We start from the raw sequence: 19,405 nt of genomic DNA, 5'->3' as shown, positions 1-19,405 counted from the left end.
TGACCTTATTTTCGTTTGAAATACATTTACTAGCTTTTGGAAGATTGGTCACTAAACTACTGACATTTTCCCTTTCCAATAGAAAATTCTGCTATTTGATGAAAGCACATTGCTTAGAACGACACTGAGAAGCTTGCCGAGCAGCTCACTCAAGTTCCTTGGTTTTTAACACTGTAAGCGGTATTACAAGTTATATTTTTAGGTACTGAGATGGGCCACACTGCATCAGTTCACTGAACTGAAGATGCCAGCGTGAGGTTTTCTTCTTTGATCAAGGAAGAATATGATCGGGACTTCCCTGGTGGTCCAGTGGATAGGACTTTGCGCTTCCACTGCAGGGGGCACAGGTTCAATTCCTGGTGGGAGAACTAAGATCCCGCATGCTGCGTGGCATGGCCAAAAAAAAAAAAAAGAATATGATCAATGATGCTGGCCACCTCTAAGATCATCTCTGGAATGACGGTTGAAGGGATTCCCTTCGTTTGGACCAGGTGTCTATTAGAAAGCTAATAAAATGTCTTCTGGACAATTTGAGTTTTGGACCTTGCTGTGTGATGCTGGTGTGAGGGTTAAACTCATGTGTCATTGTTAAAATGTTCTTTTATTCTATAAAGTATAGGTAAGAGGCACTTTGGTTAAACATATTATATTAATAAATACCACTATCTCCCTTCACCATCAGAATGATATTTGTCCTGATCATTTATGGGTTCAATACTGCAAACATCTAGGCTCAGTTCTGAAAGAACATTGTCTTGTAAATGTCAATCTAACTCTATGGCATTTCTTCATCATCAAAATGTCACCAACCCTCTCCAATGAGCACCAATACCGTATTATCATGCAAGAATTCTATTTCTGACCAGGTACTGGAACAGAGCAGTCACTCTTCAACAATCTTCTCCAGACCTAACATATTCTTTGGTTTAATTTAAAATTAAATAAGCAAATGAAACAAGAAGGGTCCGACCAAGATGAGAAACAATCCAAATTGAAGTGAGTGAATTACTGTCCCTCCGTCTTTCCTTCCACTCCCTCTCAAGTAGGAAAAAATGTGATTTGTGGGCTGAGCGACCCTCGGTCGTAATTCCATGCTGTCTTCGCCTATTAGAAAACTTGTCACAATAAACAGTGTATTCATCATTCTTCGAGACTACCAATTAAAACCTTTTTAGTAAAAAACTGCTCTACAATGAATAAACAATGTGATAATTGCACCTTCAAGACATACGAATATAGCAACAATAGACTCCTTTTAAACTTCTGAAGGAGACTGTTAGCACCGTTGAATAGGTTCATCTCTACTGCGTAGAGAAAATGCCTAAGATGAGAAGTACCTTCCTCACCATCCATCTATGGCCCTGTGTACATCTGGATACATACTTGATGCCTTCTGGGCAAGAGGAAAGATGTGGTCTGTGGTCTGAATTTGTCCTTTGATGCCTGAACGAGTGGACAGAATGCAAATCAAAGTTCACTAGTACAGTCAGGTCCTCTGAGCAGCTTTGTCACAGAAGTCCCCAATTCTCTGCTGTTGACAGAAGCATTGGGTTTCTATTGTCTTTTCCTGCACACTTGAGGAAAAGGCTCAATTCCACCTGTGGCCATCAAACCTCTGAGCTGTCGCTGTGGTGGCCCTGCGGGGGCATCATGGGCTCGGCGCTGCCGGAGCCCTTGGGGGTGTCCTTCCTCCTGGCGCTCTTCTTGCCCTGGCACATCATCACAGCGATGGCAGTGAGGCAGACAGCGAGGAGTCCCACCGCGACGCCTCCCACCACCATGACCAAGCTGACCTCAGAGGTGGGACGGTTGAGCTCCCGGGGGAGGACGCCGTCAGGAGGAACCCTCCCCTGGGGGATCTGCTTCCTGCTGCTGCGGTCCAGGGCGATGTGCTGGATGTTTGTTCCTCGGTTGTTTTCAGCCCCGATTTCCCACACCAGCGGGGCTGTGCTCCTGATTTCCCTCTTCTTCCGGCTCTTGGTAGTTGCCTGGGGCTTCCCTTTACTCACCAGAGAGTGGTATTGGTACTCCACGCTTCGTTTGCCAAGGCCTCGATTGGCGTTGTCTTTTGATCTTACTGTGTAGATGGTGTGTATGTACCATTCTCGACCCAGAGCGACCTAGAAAACACAACTCTATTCATTAGAAAACTAAAGCCTATGCCAATCTAAAAATTCACGACTCTTTGCAAGAGAAACTCATGGCAGAGATAATAATCATTTAACTTAGTCGGCAGAATTCATATACTTAATATTTTTACATGTGTAGTATGCGCAAGGCTTTGTGTAAAGCACTCTATAAAATATGCTGTGCAACTCTTAAGGGAGCACGTGGTGGTAAATATTTGGTAAGCTATGACTTGTCAGAGCTGCAAAGAACTCCGGATCACACAGTCTAACTTACTCATTTAAAAGATGAGCGAATGACACAGATATAGAGCATAAACTAGTGGTTACCAGTGGGAAGGGAGGGAGGGGCAATGTAAGGGTAGGGGAGTGGGAGTACAAACTATTGGGGGAAAGACAGGCTACAAGGGTGTATTGTACAACATGGGGAATAGAGCCAATATTTTGTAATAACTGTAAATGGAGTGTAACCTTTTAAAAATTGTATAAAAATTAAATAATAAAAAACGAGTAAATGAGAACAAGTAGCAGTTAACTGACTTGCCTAATGTCACTGAATTAGTTAGTATCAGAGGCAGGACAAGAGCTCAGACCTTCTGAACCTCAAGAGTCTTTTCCAGTATGTCTTGCTGTGTATTTTACACATAAGGCCATAGAAAAGGTCAGTTTTTCTGCTTTTCCAGGGTTTGTGAAAAGAAGGCATTTTCTGATGGCTCTTTGAAGCCTTCAGGATTTAGAAGAGGTCAAGTGCCTTCAGAGTTAACATTAAAAACAAAAACAAAACAAAACAAATCATACTTTAACTTAACTTCCTGTTTGAAAAGATTCAGAAGAACAGACATGTTTTCTCAAGCATCCTTCTTTACGAGGAATAAAGATAACATATTTCTCCAGCCCATCCTGTTTGGACAATTTTCAGTAAACATCCTAAAAGATGCACTTGCTCCCCCAAGGATTCACAATGTGGACACATCTCTGAATTTGTCTCATTTGTCTGCTCAGTGTTATGGTCTCCTGGGTCTCTTTCTACCTTCTGTCTCTAGGTTAGGACTTTCTATCTTCGTTTATAAAGTATTTAAGAATAGAGATTCCATTACTCAGCCATAAAAAGAAATGAAATTGAGTTATCTGTAGTGAGGTGGATGGACCTAGAGACTGTCATACAGAGGGAAGTAAGTCAGAAAGAGAAATACAAATACCATATGCTAACACATATATATGGAATCTAAAAAAAAAAAAAAGGTTCTGAAGAACCTAGGGGCAGGACAGGAATAAAGACGCAGACGTAGAGAATGGACTTGAGGACATGGGGAGGGGGAAGGGTAAGCTGGGAAGAAGTGAGAGAGTGGCATGAACTTATATACACTACCAAATGTAAAATAGATAGCTAGTGGGAAGCAGCCGCATAGCACAGGGAGATCAGCTCGGTGCTTTGTGTCCACCTAGAGGGGTGGGATAGGGAGGGTGGGAGGGAGACGCAAGAGGGAGGAGATATGGGGATATATGTATATGTATAGCTGATTCACTTTGTTATAAAGCAGCAACTAACACACCATTGTAAAGCAATCATACTCCAATAAAGATGTTAAAAAAAAAAAATACAACCTGATTTAAAAAATAGGCAGAAGACCTGAGTAGACATTTTCCCAAAGAAGACATACAGATGGCCAAAAGGCACATGGAAAGATGCTCAACATCATTAATCATCAGAGAAATGCAAGTGAAAACCACAATAAGCTGTCACCTCTCACTGGTCAGAATAGCTATCATGAAAAAGAACACAAATAACAAGTGCTGTGAGGATTTGAAGAAAAGGGAACCATTGTATACTGTTGATGGGAATGTAAATTGGTGAAGCCACTGTGGAAAAGAGTATAGAAGTTCCTCAAAAAACTAAAAATAGAACTACCATGTGATCCAGCAATTCCACTCTTGGGTATATACCCAAAGAAAACAAACACATTTATTCTAGAAGATATATGCACCCCAATGTTCATAGCAGCACTATTTACAATAGCCAAGACACGGAAATAACCTAAGTGTCCATCAACAGATGAATGGGTAAAGAAGATGTGGTATATATATGCACCATGGAATACTACTCGTCCAGAAAAAGACTGAAATTTTGCCATTTGTAACAACATAGATGGACTTGGAGGGTATTATGCTCAGTAAAATAAGTCAGACAGAGAAAGACAAATACTGTATAATACCACTTATATGTGGAATCTAAAAAATAAAACAAACTAGTAAATATAAGAAAACAAACAGACTCACAGATATAGAGAACAAACTAGTGGTTACCAGTGGGGAGAGGAAAGCAGGGGAGGGACAAGATAGGAGTAGGGGTTTAAGAGGTACAAACTACCATGTATAAAATAAGTAAGCTACAAGGCTATATTGTACAGCACAGGGAATATAGCCAATATTTTATAATAACTATAAATGGAGTATAACCTTTAAAATTGTGACACTATGTTGTACCCCTGAAACTTTATTCTATTTCAAAATAAATTTCTTTATATTAAAAAAAAAAAAGAATAGAGATTCCTGGGCTGTGCACAATTGTTTCTCTGAGTCCAGCAGTTCACACAAGATCACTCTTACAAAGGTGGTCATAAAAAGTCAACCGAAAGGAGGTTTCGAACAATAAGAGCAGAGTTTCCAACCATCAGATTTAGATTTATATTCTGGACTGAATAAGGGTCTTCATTACACGTAGACTTAAGATAACATGAATACATTAATAAACATAATAGCTAACATTTATGGAATGATCACTATGAGCCCAGGATGGTCTGGTGTGGTTTACAGGTGTTATTTTACTCAAAGTTCACCTTAACTCTATGCAATATGACAATTACTGCCTTCTACATGGGAGACATCTGAGGTGCTCAGATGTTAAGTAACTTGCATGTGGTTACACACCTATTGTAAGTGACCTTGCTATTGGCCCACCTGAAAGAGTGGTGTTGAGTCGACTTTAAATCCATCGGATCCAGGCTGATTCACTAACAAGATAGCTTCAGGGTCATCCACTGCCAGTTTGGCATTAAACAGGACATTTCCGAAACTGGTGGCTTGTGTCTCTGGCTGAGCTTTGTCCTTTAGGCAATAAGGAAAATGAGGATTGCTGTAGATAATGCCAACTTTTGCAAATGCAGAAAGTTTTCCTATTAGTTTTGTGCAAGTACCAATTACAGTAAGTCCCCTACATATGAACCTTCAAGTTGCGAACTTTCAAAGACGCAAACGTGCATTCACGTGTCCAATCACGTAAATTAGTTCACGTCTCTGGGGTACATTGTCATGTGCGTGCATCCTCTACAAGTGGTTGTGCTTTTGTGTACTTTACTGTACAGTACTGTATAGAGTACAGTAGTACAGTGTCTTTATTTCAAGCCCAGGATGTCCAGAAACAAGCGTAAAAACAGCAGTGATGTAGCTGCTACAGTATAGCTGATTGCGTAAGTTGGGTACCTACGCTAACTTTGCTGGACTTACGAACAAATTGGACTTACGAACGCGCTTTTGGAACAGAACTCATTCATATGTAGGGGACTTACTGTACCATAAAATGCCACCGTTTGGTTTCATTTAAAAAGATGCTATTGTTTTAAAACAGAAGACAGAAACAATTAGCTTTGAGTATCTACCCAGTTCATTGTTTGGGTCAAAGCACTTACGACAATTTTAAATCTGTATAAGAGTGAAGGAGAGTCAGCCAAGCAACCGTATTCTGCGTTCTTTGGATTATACTTGGGAACGTAGCCGTCAGCTCCGGTGCACAGGAACACCTTCTCGATGCTGCAGTAAAAGGAATCACCTAGGTTCTGGACAGGATCCACCATGACCCGACCATAAATTGTATCGCCTGAAACAGAGACGTGGAAATGTTATTTCTATTAATGATAAGGTATGTCTATGTGACACTGCAAACAGTTTGTGACAATAATGACACTAGAAAGCATTTCCTTCTCTTCCTAATCTGGCATCAAATGTTGAAGACCTTTTTGCGTTAGCTTCAGGATCTGGTCCACTCCCAGGCCTCAGATGAGACCACTTTGCAGATGACCACAAGTACTGGAGATTTATTGACCCTCACATGCTCAGCCGGTAGTGGGAATAACCTCAAGGCTTGGCCTATAATTTAACATTCATAACATCCCATTGTGGCTAAAGTCCAGTTTACATAAGTATATTAGTTGGCAAGATATAGGCAAATCATTATAGAATAACACTAAAAAAGAAAAATCAATAAAACGTTGAATTAGATTTATTTGATTTTTAAACATTTTTTAAATTAAAAAAAAATTTACTGAAATACAGTTGATTTACAATGTTGTGTTAATTTCTGCTGTACAGCAAAGTGACTCAATTATACATATATATATATATATTCTTTTTCACATTCTTTTCCATTATGGTTTATCACAGGATATTGAATATAGTTCCCTGTGCTATACAGTAGGACCTTGTTGTTTACCCATTCTGTATATACTAGTTTGCATCTGCGAATCCCAAACTCTTAATCCTTCCCTCCCCAAGCCCAGCTTTATTTGATTTTGAAAGAGGGTTTAAGGAAACTCCCTGGTATTTCATCATCTCTTTCACAGCTACTACTGAACACCTACCATGTGTACTAGGTATTTTGCTAGGTTCTGGGAATATCCCACTAAACAAGACAGGCACAACCCTTGCCCAGGAACTATATGTTCTCATGTAGCTGCAGTATTGGTGTGTATGCAAATTGAAAAAAACATTCAAGGAAAAAAATCCAGACTTGTTTCAAAAGTCATTTAGATAAGGGAAATAGAGGTTAACCTCCCCAGAATAAAAACCATCCTGTAACATATATCCAATTTCAGTGACCCCTCCGTGCCAAAATGATAAAGATCCAGTTATAATCTCAAAACCATACAGGAGGTTATAATTGTCCCCCTCAAACACAATCCCAATAAAGTAAAGGACAACAGATATAATGGCAAACAGATGAGCAGGCCTCTCATTTGTAAAGTGATACCTTCTGCAAAGGCAACATCACTCTCCTGTCCAAATCCCATGGATCCATCAGACAGCCAGAGACTCTTCTTGGAGAGCAGGTACATTTGGGTGTTCAGGCTAAACTCAGCTGCCACTGGATCACTGACCTAAAACCAAGTGTAAAGGCCCTTTTATGTGTTGTTGATGGTTCTGGTGGTGCACAAACACATTATTTGCAGATACACACATGCATTGTATGCTGACATAAAGAATGGTAAACACTGCACTGAAATTTTCATGTCCAGCCATACCAACTTCTTAGGCAATTGTAACACTGACTTTGTCCTTCTTAAGAAGACAAAACTGTCAAGGTTAAATCATTTTTCGAATGGGACTAACTAGCATTGCTTGGGCTCATGTCCACTGGTTTACTGGAATGTATAAGGGACTTGTAAACAAACAGTGGAAGGCCAACATTTAGTAAGAGTTCTTGGGCAAAAGATGTCATCACATTTCTTTTAATACATATTGGCAATTAGGTACTCTGAGGTGGCATGAACTACAGGATATTTATTCTCCTTGATGATCAAGAACAAGATGAAGAAGTACAGAACTCTGGGGAAAATTCTCAAATCTCCAAGGCAGCAAACTCCAGGAGGAGATCAGATCTCATAAGAAAAAAAATAACCCTTGCATACTTTTAACCTGTGGATTTTATATACCGAACCAGCAACGGATAAAGGGCAATTCTTTCTTCTTTCCTTCCTCCCTTGTTCCCTTCCTGTCTGACCTCCTTTTTTTCTCAGCATGTAAGAATTGAAGTCATTGGGTGAGAAAAAAATTTTTTTTTACTGATAAAAGTAAACTACGACTTTAACAAAGTGGGCTCCTACATGGGAAAAGAATTCTATGAGACACACCTGTTGGAATCGGATGTCAAGGTCAAAAGTGATAGGCTCTCTGGGGTTGCAGGTGACCGGCAGGCGGTACTCCTGATGTGATGGAGTGGTGCATGGCAGCAGCTTTACGGTATAGGTCCCCGAGTAGTCACGTACCTTTAAGGAGCAGAGAGGACATTCGTGTTTTTCATTAAAAAATCTGAGATGTAATCAAAGGCAGCAGCAAGGGAAAATGAAGAGCCTTAGTCACTTACTGCAAAGTCAGATACAAAGCTCCACTGCTGGGCTGGCTGGTTATAGGTTGGTTCACTCCTTATGAGACGCAGGGAAAACATCAGACCTGGGTGATCAACTGACATGATCATTGAGCTTGTGAAGGACGCTAGAAAAATGCCAAGAACAATAACGGTCCAGTGGTTAAAAGAGTGCATAACAGTTTGGAGTTTTCAAAGTGCCTTATGGTACCTTATTTGCATTTATTCTTATAATAAGCCTGCCAAGTAGCAGGGTTGGTATAATAATCCTCATTTCGCAGTTAAAGAAACTGGGCTGAGAGTGATTGTGTGACTCTCCCGGGATCACACAGCTGGGATGTGTGCCTTCTGATTCCTAATGCGGTGCTTTTTCCACTCTGTAATTCTGTCAAAAGATAATTGTACAGAAATGCTCAAATCGTTCAGGGCTACTTTCCAGGGAGGCACAGCCGTTCACTAAAGGCTGATGTGAATGCACTCATTATGCACTGAAGCTATGAACAGAACCTCAGACTGTCTGCATCCACAGGGCCAGGCACACCCAATTTATAAATGGAGTCTAATTTTAATTAGATTGCCTCAATCATATCTAAACAAAGATTCAGTTTAATAGAAAGGTAGACACGTGGAAGGGAACTGTAAAGGCCAGGAAATCCTTATTTTCCAGAACAGTCAATTACAATAAAGCAAAATGATTCTTTCTGGTCCTGTATTTCAGAACTCAGACTTGCAAACTGTCTTTCTCTTCCTGAGTTTTCAGCCTTATTCTCTCCGTCCGACCCAGAAAAAAGAAGGACACAGAAGACAGTGCGTGAATTATTTCCCTCTTCCAATCTGACATGAGTTGGCACACCAGTAAAATGTGCAAACCAGTTTAGTAATGCGAAGTCAAATGAAAAATTATTTCTAATGAAATGAAATTTTTTAAAAAAGCTTAGACACGTGCGACATTAGTGATTGCCACATTATTGATATTCACAGCACAATCCATCAAATTAGTAAAATTACATAGCTAATACTTAAGATAATTAGTTAGCATGTCTGAAACAAGTGTAATAGTGAAGTGGCACTTCTGTCTCCGTTATAAAGGTTTCTTACAGTACCTAGAAAAGAGTTGTGCTCGCTGAACAAATGACTTAAAATTCAAATTTTTGGACAACACATTTGAAGTAGAGAATGGGTATGTTGTGGCTATGCTCGCAATCTAAAGGAAAACTCTTAAAATTAACTCAGTAGAGTTTTCTTTTCTTTCTTTTCTTTTCTTTCTTTATTTTTTTGGCCACGCTGCGCGGCTTGCAGGATCTGAGTCGCCCGACCAGGGACTGAACCCAGGTCACGGCAGTGAAAGCACAGAATCCTAACCACTAGGCCACCAGGGAACTCCAAGTAGAGTTTTCTTTTAAATTTACTTTAACCATTTGGTATTTTCTCTAAAATTCTACAGTGATGATTTTGTAGCTTATAAGACGTAGCTGAGCAATGATCAAGCCCTCATGTAGATATTTGTACATACATGATTCGTTTGAAATTAAGGGCTTCAAAGCTCATACAGAAGCATGCTGAAACATGTGCCAATATGTAACAACTATATCCTTGTTGTGTGGGGAGCGGCTATTTAAGGGTAATGGGGCTTACCGGGATGTGACAGCACAAACAAGCCATGGAATTGAGCCTCTGTCTTGAAGTTCACGACCAAACGCCCCTCTTCACCGATGCGCATGCTAGTTGGGTAGAGAGAACCTATAATGGGATGGGACACAAGAGTGGGGATATTGGTGACCAAGGACTCCTAATGTCTGGGGTTTCTTCCAAAACCAAATTCAGGTTCCTCTCATCTTTAAGCATTCTAGCCAAAGGGTATTACCAGAAAAATTCTGAGTGATCAGAGAGGCAGAAATATTCTTGTTTTGTTTTGTTTTCTAACAGGAAAAGCTGTGTAGAAGGCAGGCAGAATAGAATTAGGTCACATGAGTGAGGTCCATAGGAAATATACAGAGTGATTACAATAGGCCAAGATATTTCTTAAAGCTTTAGTCTATAGAAATTAAGCTGTAAATTGAGAGACAGGATGAGCTGGTCAAATTTTGAAGATTTGGACGTGTAGGTGGAAACAGATTTGTGCTCTCCAGAGTAATTCCAAATGTTATAGGCTTAATGAAAACTCCAAAACTTTCCCAAGAAATTTAGCGAGCTGACCAAAGTTGGCTACAGATAGAAGAAGGAAACATGAGATCCTTATGTAAAGTTGAGAACCAAGAGATGGATCTGCATTAAGATTCACTTAATATACATTTCCTAAGGCAAGATATGGAATTAAAACATTTGAAATGATCTAGAATGATTATTTAGGGTGATCATATTACCTTTCACATAGCTTTAAGGTAATTTTAATCTGTTTAAGACAACACACTTTGAGATGGCCTATCAACAGTATTTTCCCTCTGGCTCATAAGCAGTAATGATGGTTAGACATGCATGGAACCTGAACAGCAGTATGTGCCTGAAAAGAAACAGCACTAATTCTACTAATGGATTAATTAGCTTCATGCTTGTGGACTTTGAATTATGATTCTGACATCAAGACTGAAACAAAGTTATGCAGATGATTTTGGGGCCCAAATTGTAGTGGCTAAAGTATTATAGAATAATAGAATTTTAAAACTGAAAGAATATTAGAAGTCTAGTCTATCTTTCATAAGAAATTGACTGCCAAAGGTCAAGCAATATGTTTGAGATCACACAGTTAGTTAGCTATAGACCCAGAACTAGAATCCAGGACACAACTTATACTGGGCTTTAAAATGCATCTCCCATTTTCAGAAACAAAAATGTGTAACTTTTTCTCTTGGGTTCATTCCTTACTTTCAATTGGAACTTTCCCTATACATTTTCTAAAATCTAGAGAGAGAGGGATTGTGTTGAGTAACACATGAATGATTAATCACCTTTAATGGACATTATATTTAACAGTCACGTATTGTGCAAAATTTGATGCATTGATATAATTTAGTTAAAGAGGTTTTTCCATGACAGAAATGAAATTATTTTAAAATAATGACTACAAAAATAAAATACATTGAAAGGTGCTTCTATTATTTTTAGCTGCAGTAAAAATTTCTCTGAAGTCATTCAAATAGGTAAGAAAACTAGTTTTCCAAGTCTCTTAACCCACCTTGGAGTTCAGCTTCTGGGGGGCTGACAATTCCATCGGTCCACAAGATGGCAGTGTCATACACGAAAGTTAGACGAAGCTCCGACTTCAAGTCAAAATGCTGCCAGCCTCCTACCCCAACGGGGGAATGGAACACGTAGGAAACATACAGAGGGACTCGAAGAGTCACATAGGACTGCACTAGGTTTAGGACCTAAAACAAGAAAATTATACCTATCAACACGATTCAGTGTTGCTGATTAAACCAGCTTAATTTTGTGCAAGCCATTTTCTCCTTTCACTTATCTAAAGGTTTTGAGTTAATCATTGAGAAAAGGAAATGACAGCATTTATAACACTACTGTCTCCTTCACTTAATTTTGGAGCAATTAAATAGTTGTCACTCTACTACTTTCCTTTGCAGCAAAGGAGAGGCAGCAGAAATCTTTAAGCTAAAGTACATTATTTTGAGCATACTAAAACAGTGCTTTGTTTTTGTAGCAGCTTTATTAAGATATAGTTCATATACCATGTAACTCACCTATTTCAAGCGGACAAATCAATGCTGTTTAATATATTCAGGGAGTTGTGCAACTTTCACCGCAATCACTTTTAGGACATTTTCACTTCCAAGAGAAATTCCATATCCATTAGCAGTCATCCCCTTATTCCATTCTCCCTCCTCAGTCCCTGGCAATCACTAGCCTACTTTCTGTCTCTAGGCATTTGCCTATTCTGAACATTTTATATAAATGGAATCACACAACATATGGTCTTTTGTGACAGGCTTCCTTCACTTAGCATAATGTTCTCAAGGTTCATCCATAGTGCAGCATGTTTCAATACTTTTATCACTGAATAGCATCCCACTGTACGCATATACCACATTTTATTTATCTATTCATCAGTTGATGAACATTTGGGTTATTTCCAGCTTTTGCCTATTATGAATAACAGTGCCGTAAGTTACTTTTAAATTATTATATAGAGGAAGAGGAAATAAAGCAGGAAAGACCTGGAAGCAAACATATTTAGTAGTGACATGTAACATTTAAGATTACATGTAATATTTAAGACGGCTCAAAAATAATTTGTTGAAGTGTCTTCTTACAATTTATACTTTCTTCTTTTGTATTTTGCAGGTGGATTGGGGTCATGGAGGATAAACTAATAATATTTATTGAGCATCTACCACTTTTCAGACATCGTGTTAGGTTCACAAATAAAGCTACTCAATATTTTCATTCTTTCCCATAGTTATATTTATATGTATGTGTGGATGATTGAATGAATGGATAGAGAGATGAAGGACAGAAAGCGAGAGAGAGGAAAGTTAAGACTCAAAGAAATAAAGCAAATTTCCCACAGAAATTTCCCACTTCCTTCTGGAGTAGCCAGCCCTGCCAATAATAAACCCCAGCCTTTGGCCCATGCTTTTTCTACTCTTTCACACTTTATCATATTCCAAACAAAGCTGAGGGCGGTCTTAAGATCACCTAACAAAGGTTATCATCCTTAATTCTCAGAATAGCTCTGCAGAATAGCAGGGAAAATACAACTATCTTCTTTTACACAAGAGGAAACGGGCTTAGGTCAGATCATACCGCTTACAAGTTTGAGTCAGGTTTTCTGATAGGTCTATTTCTCCTTCCACCCTGAGGTGGCAACAGGAATCATACATGTGAGTTACTGAATAATTTAAAACATGATAGCTCTTATTTATCATTTTGTCATGGGGTTAAAAGTAAACTCCTCAAATCACAAAATGACAACCTGAATCACCAACAAAAATATATCGAAAGAAAACCATCCACCAAGCAAATTATTTGATTCTCAGCTGTGTAGTAGCTAACACTCCTCATTATCTCCTAACATGGCCAGCAGGAGAGGTGCCTTTGCACTGAAGTCCTCTGAGATAGCAGTTTCTAAGGGTAGCTATTCCTGCAGTCATTGAGAAATTGATCTTGAAGTGCAGTTTTTTTTTTTTTTTTTTTTTTTTTTTTTAATAAATTTATTTATTTATTTTTGGCTGTGTTGGGTCTTCGTTTCTGTGCGAGGGCTTTCTCCAGTTGCGGCGAGCGGGGCCCACCCTTCATCGCGGTGCGCGGGCCTCTCACTATCGCGGCCTCTCTTGTGGCAGAGCACAGGCTCCAGACGTGCAGGCTCAGTAATTGTGGCTCACGGGCCCAGCCGCTCCGCGGCATGTGGGATCCCCCCAGACCAGGGCTCGAACCCGTGTGCCCTGCATTGGCAGGCGGATTCTCAACCACTGCGCCACCAGGGAAGCCCTTGAAGTGCAGTTTTAACACCCTGACAGTGTAATGGAGAGTAATTGTCAATCCATATGCCACTGGTAATTAAGATGACTATTTCATCCTGTGATTTTAATAAACACTCATTAAAAAATAGGCTGTAGACATGGATTTCCAATTAAACTTTCTAGGTGCTAAAAATAATTTTGCCAACATGACATTCTATCCATCAGGTGTTACTGAGTGTGCTATTTTGGAGAGAACTATTAACATTCACATCCTAGGAACAAGTTACTTGTCTCCCTGACTAATTCTTACTTGATTTCATTTGATCCTCCCGGTAACCTAGAGTTTGATCATTTCTGGACATGGAATCGGCATCTTACTGCATTTTCTTGTTCACCACAGCCAGGTCTTTTTGTCTGCTTAGAATCTCTGTCTAAAGGAATTGGAGCCTAAATGGGACTAGGTAGATCACCCAGGTCACTTACCTGTTCGTTCCTGTAAAATTGAAGAACACAGTGCAATCAATCTAACCTCTACAGTGGTCCCCAACCTTTTTGGCACCAGGGACCGGTTTCGTGGAAGCCAGTTTTTCCTCGGAAATGGGGGGGGCGAGGGGGGATGGCTCCGGCGGTAATGCGAGCGATGGGGAGCGATGGGGAGAAGCAGATGAAACTTTGCTCGCTCGCCTCGCCGCTCACCTCCTGCTGTGTGGCCCGGTTCCTAACGGTACTGGTCCGTGGCCCCGGGGTGGGGGACCCCTGCTTTAGATGCCATCTTAATGAACCCTTAATTTTCTTTCAGCCTATTCCACAGGACTTTTAAAAGTACTTGTTAAAAAAAAAAAAAAAAGTACTTGTTTATACTGAAAGAAATGTATGTTAAATCTGGTATGCTGCTCTTAAAGAAACTGTGACATCATGAGTGAATTTACACGTCCTTACTGATTTGTTTCTTCAACAAAGGCAAACAATAGTTTAAATTCCATATTTAAAGGGAAAGTGCAAATGCAAATGACCTGTGAAAGGTACCATACTGACATAAATTTCTACCACTACTAGTAAGTGACTAATGATGGGCAGCAGGTTTATATTTGGGGAGATACTGCCTGTTGAAGGGACAAGAGAAAGTGTGCTGATCTGTGTCAGATGGTAGAAGTAAATCTGGATTAGTTTTTATTAGTTACATACCTATATTGCTTACTTCTCTAAGAATTTTTAAGTATCTATAAGATAATATGTAAATTGAATAGCTTCAGCTACAAGTCCAAAATAAGTGAAGAATTAAAACTACTTGCAATTTGGGCTTCCCTGGTGGTGCAGTGGTTAAGAAACTGCCTGCCAATGCAGGGGACAAGGGTTCAAGCCCTCGTCCGGGAAGTTCCCACACGCCGCGGAGCAACGAAGCCCGTGCGCCACAACTACTGAACCTGCACTCTAGAGCCCGCGAGCCACAACTACGGACGCCCCCGTGCCTAGAGCCCATGCTCCACAGCAAGAGAAGCCACTGCAGTGAGAAGCCCACGCACCGCAACGAAGAGTAGCTCCCGCTCGCCGCAACTAGAGAAAGCATGCACGCAGCAAGGAATAGCCAAAGCAGCCAAAAATAAATAAAATAAATAAATAAATAAATAAATAAATAAATAAATAAATTTTAAAACATCATATTAAAAACCTATTAAGAAAAAGCAGTATACAAAATGGTATGGATAATATTATGCTGTTACTATTAAAAGTGTGTATGTATATTGAAAAGAGACTAGAAAATATGTCTGTGTACAGTGACAGCGGGATAATGAGTGAATTCTTTTTTATACTTTTTTAGTTTCCCAGCTTCCCATGGTAATATCTTTATTTTCATTAACCAAAAAACCTACACCATTAAAAATATTAATTGATAAATTTGACAAAATAGGAAGCAACATACTTCATGAAAGTTATACATTTTGGATTCTTCTTGCCATTTCTTGCAGAATGATTTAGAGTGGCTTACATCTTAAAAAAAAAAAAAAAAAGAGTAAATCAGTGTACTAAGTAGAAAATAATGGAATGGAAAGAGATGACTTCTAAAGTATACTCTAGCCCCAAAGGTCTATGTTTCTAAATCAAACACATAGTTTTTTTTAAAAAAGGAAAATTATTCCACTAACCAAGGAACTAAGAAAAAATATGTATACTTTCCCAAAATCATGCTATGTCTTCTCATGAGTAAATTACAATTTCATATGATTGGAATTGAATTTCTGTAGCTTAGTCATGGTCCTTGAATGATGTTATCAGTTGCTGTTTATCTAACAAGATGAGAGTTAAGATTCTGACTTTTTAACATCAATAGTCAGGCTGATGAAAGGTGAAATGAACTGAAGTTCTTTAGTTTTAAGAGAAGTTGTTTTCAAGAGAAAAATCACCAAAAATATCCAATAGTTTAAACACTTAGTTTAACATTAATAACTATTTTGCATCACAAGTGTTTTTCATTGTGTACCCAATTTAAAATTTTATTTATAAAACACAGGTCACACAAAAAGGTGGAGCAGAATAATTTATTTTATTTATCTCTCTTTTTCTTTTCCTGCTATATCTGTTTTTACATTTTAGAAACTATCTATTAGGAGGGATTTTAGTGGTGAATATCATTAGAGAAATTCCAAGTTTCTTTTTCTTGGCAAGTAAAATTGTTAACTTTTATAAGAGCAAGTATTCGACGCCTATAACTTGACTTGGAAGGAGTTTAAGGTCTGTGTCTGGTGTCCTCACCGGGTACCCATTTGGTCCCTGGCACAGAGTAGGTGTTCATTGATTATTTCTTTAATGAATGAATGGGCAATGAACAAGATGGAAAAAGCAGAACTGGTCTTAATATCAGCTAAAGCTAGTTGTAGTCAAACTGCATAAAACTTAATAAAACTTCATTTATTAACTTCATTTATCTGTTGTTAACAGATAACTATCTTGGATATTTCAGGTGATCCCTTCAGTTTGGTAACTCTCTGTTATAAGTGAAATAATTTGAATATGGGAGGTTAGAGAAGGCAGAAATCTTTAAGAGTGTGTTAGAAACCTCTCTTTAATCACAAAATAAAATGCAGGGACCTGGCAATATTTCCAGGCAGTAGCTTTAGCTACTAAGAACACTAAAGATAAAAATCGGTTTGTCATCATGTTGTTCCTGGCAGAAGCAATTACCAGTTAGTAAAATCTGTTTGCATAGTGATTACCTTGATCTAAGGTGGCAAGTCTAGAAAAGGACCAGAAGAGGGAAAGACACATCTATTAGCTGCTTGGCCAGGGCAGTACGGAATTGGCAGAGGACAAATAGACCTGGGGTTATTTCTGTTCTTGTACAAAGAACGGAGGAAAAAGTTTATTTGCCTTTCTTGCAATTTCATCTGTGACCATAACCATTCCTCACATTCGCCCAATTAAATGACATTTAATTCACTCAATTAAATGTCCAGATAAGTATCATGATATGGTTAAGAGCATAGGCTTACAAACGAATTGAATTGAGACACGTTATTTGAATTCTCTTTGCTTCAGCATCTCCAAAAATGGAGACAAAACTCATATTTGTCTCATAGTGTTGTTGTGAGGACAGAATTAGTGGAAATATGTAAAGTACTTACACACGATGACAGGCATATAGTAAATATTAAATAAATGTTAGCTATTACTATTAGTAGTAGTAGTAATATTATTAGATATTTTCTCTTCTCTAGAACTTAAACTTGTGAGGAAAATTAAGAAAATCTCTCAAAGAGTTATATTTCCTTTACTTTAATATGTACTTTCTTCTCCCTCACCTACATTTAAATAATGTATGTGTCAGGGGAGGTGAGGACATAGGAGAATATCTCAATAACTAGAGAAGTAGAAGTTCAAACCCAAGAAAGTGGGGGAAAACGAGATGGCCATCTCTGAGCTTCACTCTAAGAGTGAGCAACACGCTTTATTAGATGGAATTGCAATTCCATTTACACTGAGGCTTTAAGAATTTTGTCACAAGAACCTGAAATTTCAATGATTTACACTGAATCTGGTCACCTCTATTATGTTGATCATCATGCTTATGTTACTACATTTATTTTCAACAATGCAAAAGCAGAAAAATCCTTTCAGAAGAAACTCATACAACCAGCTGGCCACCTTACTCCTCAAGGTAACACAAGCCAGTTGGGAACCGGATGGCTCAATAATTCTTACATTGCACTCTCTCTTCTCCCTAAGTAGAAAGTAACACAAAGCGTTCAGGCAGGTAAAACTTCACTGAACCCGGCAGTTGCCAGTTTTCACCTAGTGGAGGAGAACGGTCGATAGCTCAACTACGGAAGCAGGGTAATAACTTCTCTAGTTAGCAGTTGTAATGGGAAAAAAAAAAAAACTGAACTTAATTAAATAGAGGAACAGTGATTTTAAAACTCCAGCGAAGTAAAATTAATTTAGCTGAGCATTTTATAGTGAGGATTGGCTGGAGAGACGGATTTGCATTCAAAATGCCCTTGATACACCAGAAAAGTGGGCAGATATAGGCTTAAGTAGGATAAGTGCAGGGTTTTCACTAGGGAAGCCTGTCTGGGTTGCACGTATGAAAGACAGAAAATTACTGCCATTTGCAGAGAAGATAGAAAACATTCTTGAGGCTAAAAAGTGACCACAGACTAGACGAGACCCACAGAGAAGCTTCATGGTATGAAGTGCTTTTTAACAAAGAAGACCCAGAACTACAATATAATCCTATTACTATGTCCCATTTTGCTTACGCCAATAGAGCCTGTGACTTCAGCAAGATCCTGAGAGAAGAGCATCCAGAAAGAAAACAGGAATGATTTAATAATGGATTGAAAACAGGCTCTGGGAGGAACGGTCAAAGGAATGGAGATATTTGACCTATAAAGGAAGAGGCTGAAGTAGATGTGTTAATATGAGTCTTTATTCTGGGAATAGGACCTTTTTCCTTTCACGTTTCTTCCAGGTGGCAAAGACAGGGTGGGAAAGAGGGACTTGAGGAGGTAACACTTACGAGGGTTTAAGTAACCTGCCCAAGAAGACGTAGCTAGAGAATGTCAGAGCCAAATATAAGTCCACATTTGCTTGATTCCAATATGCAGGCTCTTTCCACTGTTCTACACTGTCTTCCTGTTGGTGTTTTTGCTTGGGATTTTTAGTAATTCATGCAAGTTTCTGGATATTTTGTTGCTTTTAGAGGAGATAGAGATAGAAGTCTCACTACCTTGGAGCCCAACAGTTCCCAGACATAATATGTGGCCATTAGACATCAACACCACCAGAACTGGTCAAGATTCACAGCTTTGCTCTGGAATTAAACTGATAGTTACTGTCTACTTTTCTCTTGTTACTACTTGCTTTATAGTTTAACATCACAGGAATATAGCACAGAAAAAAAAAAAATCCAGCCTCACCTCAGCTAAATCTTGAAAGACAAGACATCTTCTGGGTACCATTCAATGTCTTAATGTACAAGCCTACGTAAATAAGCTCTTTGTTTTAGTCCAGTTGGACAAAGCATGGCTTTTAATTCAAATACTCATCACAAATCTAAGCTACACCCTACATATTTTAGATTCTCTATTATAACTGCTAATGGAGACCTTGCTTCACCATCATTTTAACAACAATGATGATGGTGGTGATGGGGGGGGGATTGTGTGTGTGTGTGTGTGTATTTTATGTGTAAATGTCTGCCTGTGTAGTATGAAGAGGAATCAATAATTGTAGAG

General features: G+C 38.9%; 1 protein-coding gene across 2 annotated transcripts in view; it reads right to left on the bottom strand.

Moving 5' to 3' along the window:
* Positions 1-351: 351 nt before the first annotated feature.
* Positions 352-19,405, bottom strand: part of FREM2 (FRAS1 related extracellular matrix 2) — a 140,769-nt gene continuing 121,715 nt past the window's right edge. Inside the window, exons 17-24 of one of the 2 annotated variants that reach the window (XM_036831685.1) lie at positions 11,435-11,627; positions 9,898-10,002; positions 8,263-8,390; positions 8,030-8,164; positions 7,150-7,276; positions 5,813-6,000; positions 5,085-5,231; positions 352-2,120 (exon numbers count right to left, since the gene is read on the bottom strand). In XM_036831685.1, coding sequence (XP_036687580.1) covers positions 1,608-2,120; positions 5,085-5,231; positions 5,813-6,000; positions 7,150-7,276; positions 8,030-8,164; positions 8,263-8,390; positions 9,898-10,002; positions 11,435-11,627 — 1,536 coding nt within the window. In that variant the 3' untranslated portion in view covers positions 352-1,607. Of the gene's footprint in view, positions 2,121-5,084; positions 5,232-5,812; positions 6,001-7,149; positions 7,277-8,029; positions 8,165-8,262; positions 8,391-8,533; positions 8,648-9,897; positions 10,003-11,434; positions 11,628-19,405 lie in introns of those variants that run through there. The other variant, XM_036831686.1, reaches the window with a different exon arrangement.

Source organism: Balaenoptera musculus, chromosome 18 (genome assembly GCF_009873245.2).
Source record: "Balaenoptera musculus isolate JJ_BM4_2016_0621 chromosome 18, mBalMus1.pri.v3, whole genome shotgun sequence".
Lineage (NCBI taxonomy): Eukaryota > Metazoa > Chordata > Mammalia > Artiodactyla > Balaenopteridae > Balaenoptera > Balaenoptera musculus.
The sequence above is the reverse complement of the archived record's forward strand: the minus strand, read 5'-3'. Positions and strand labels throughout refer to the sequence as shown.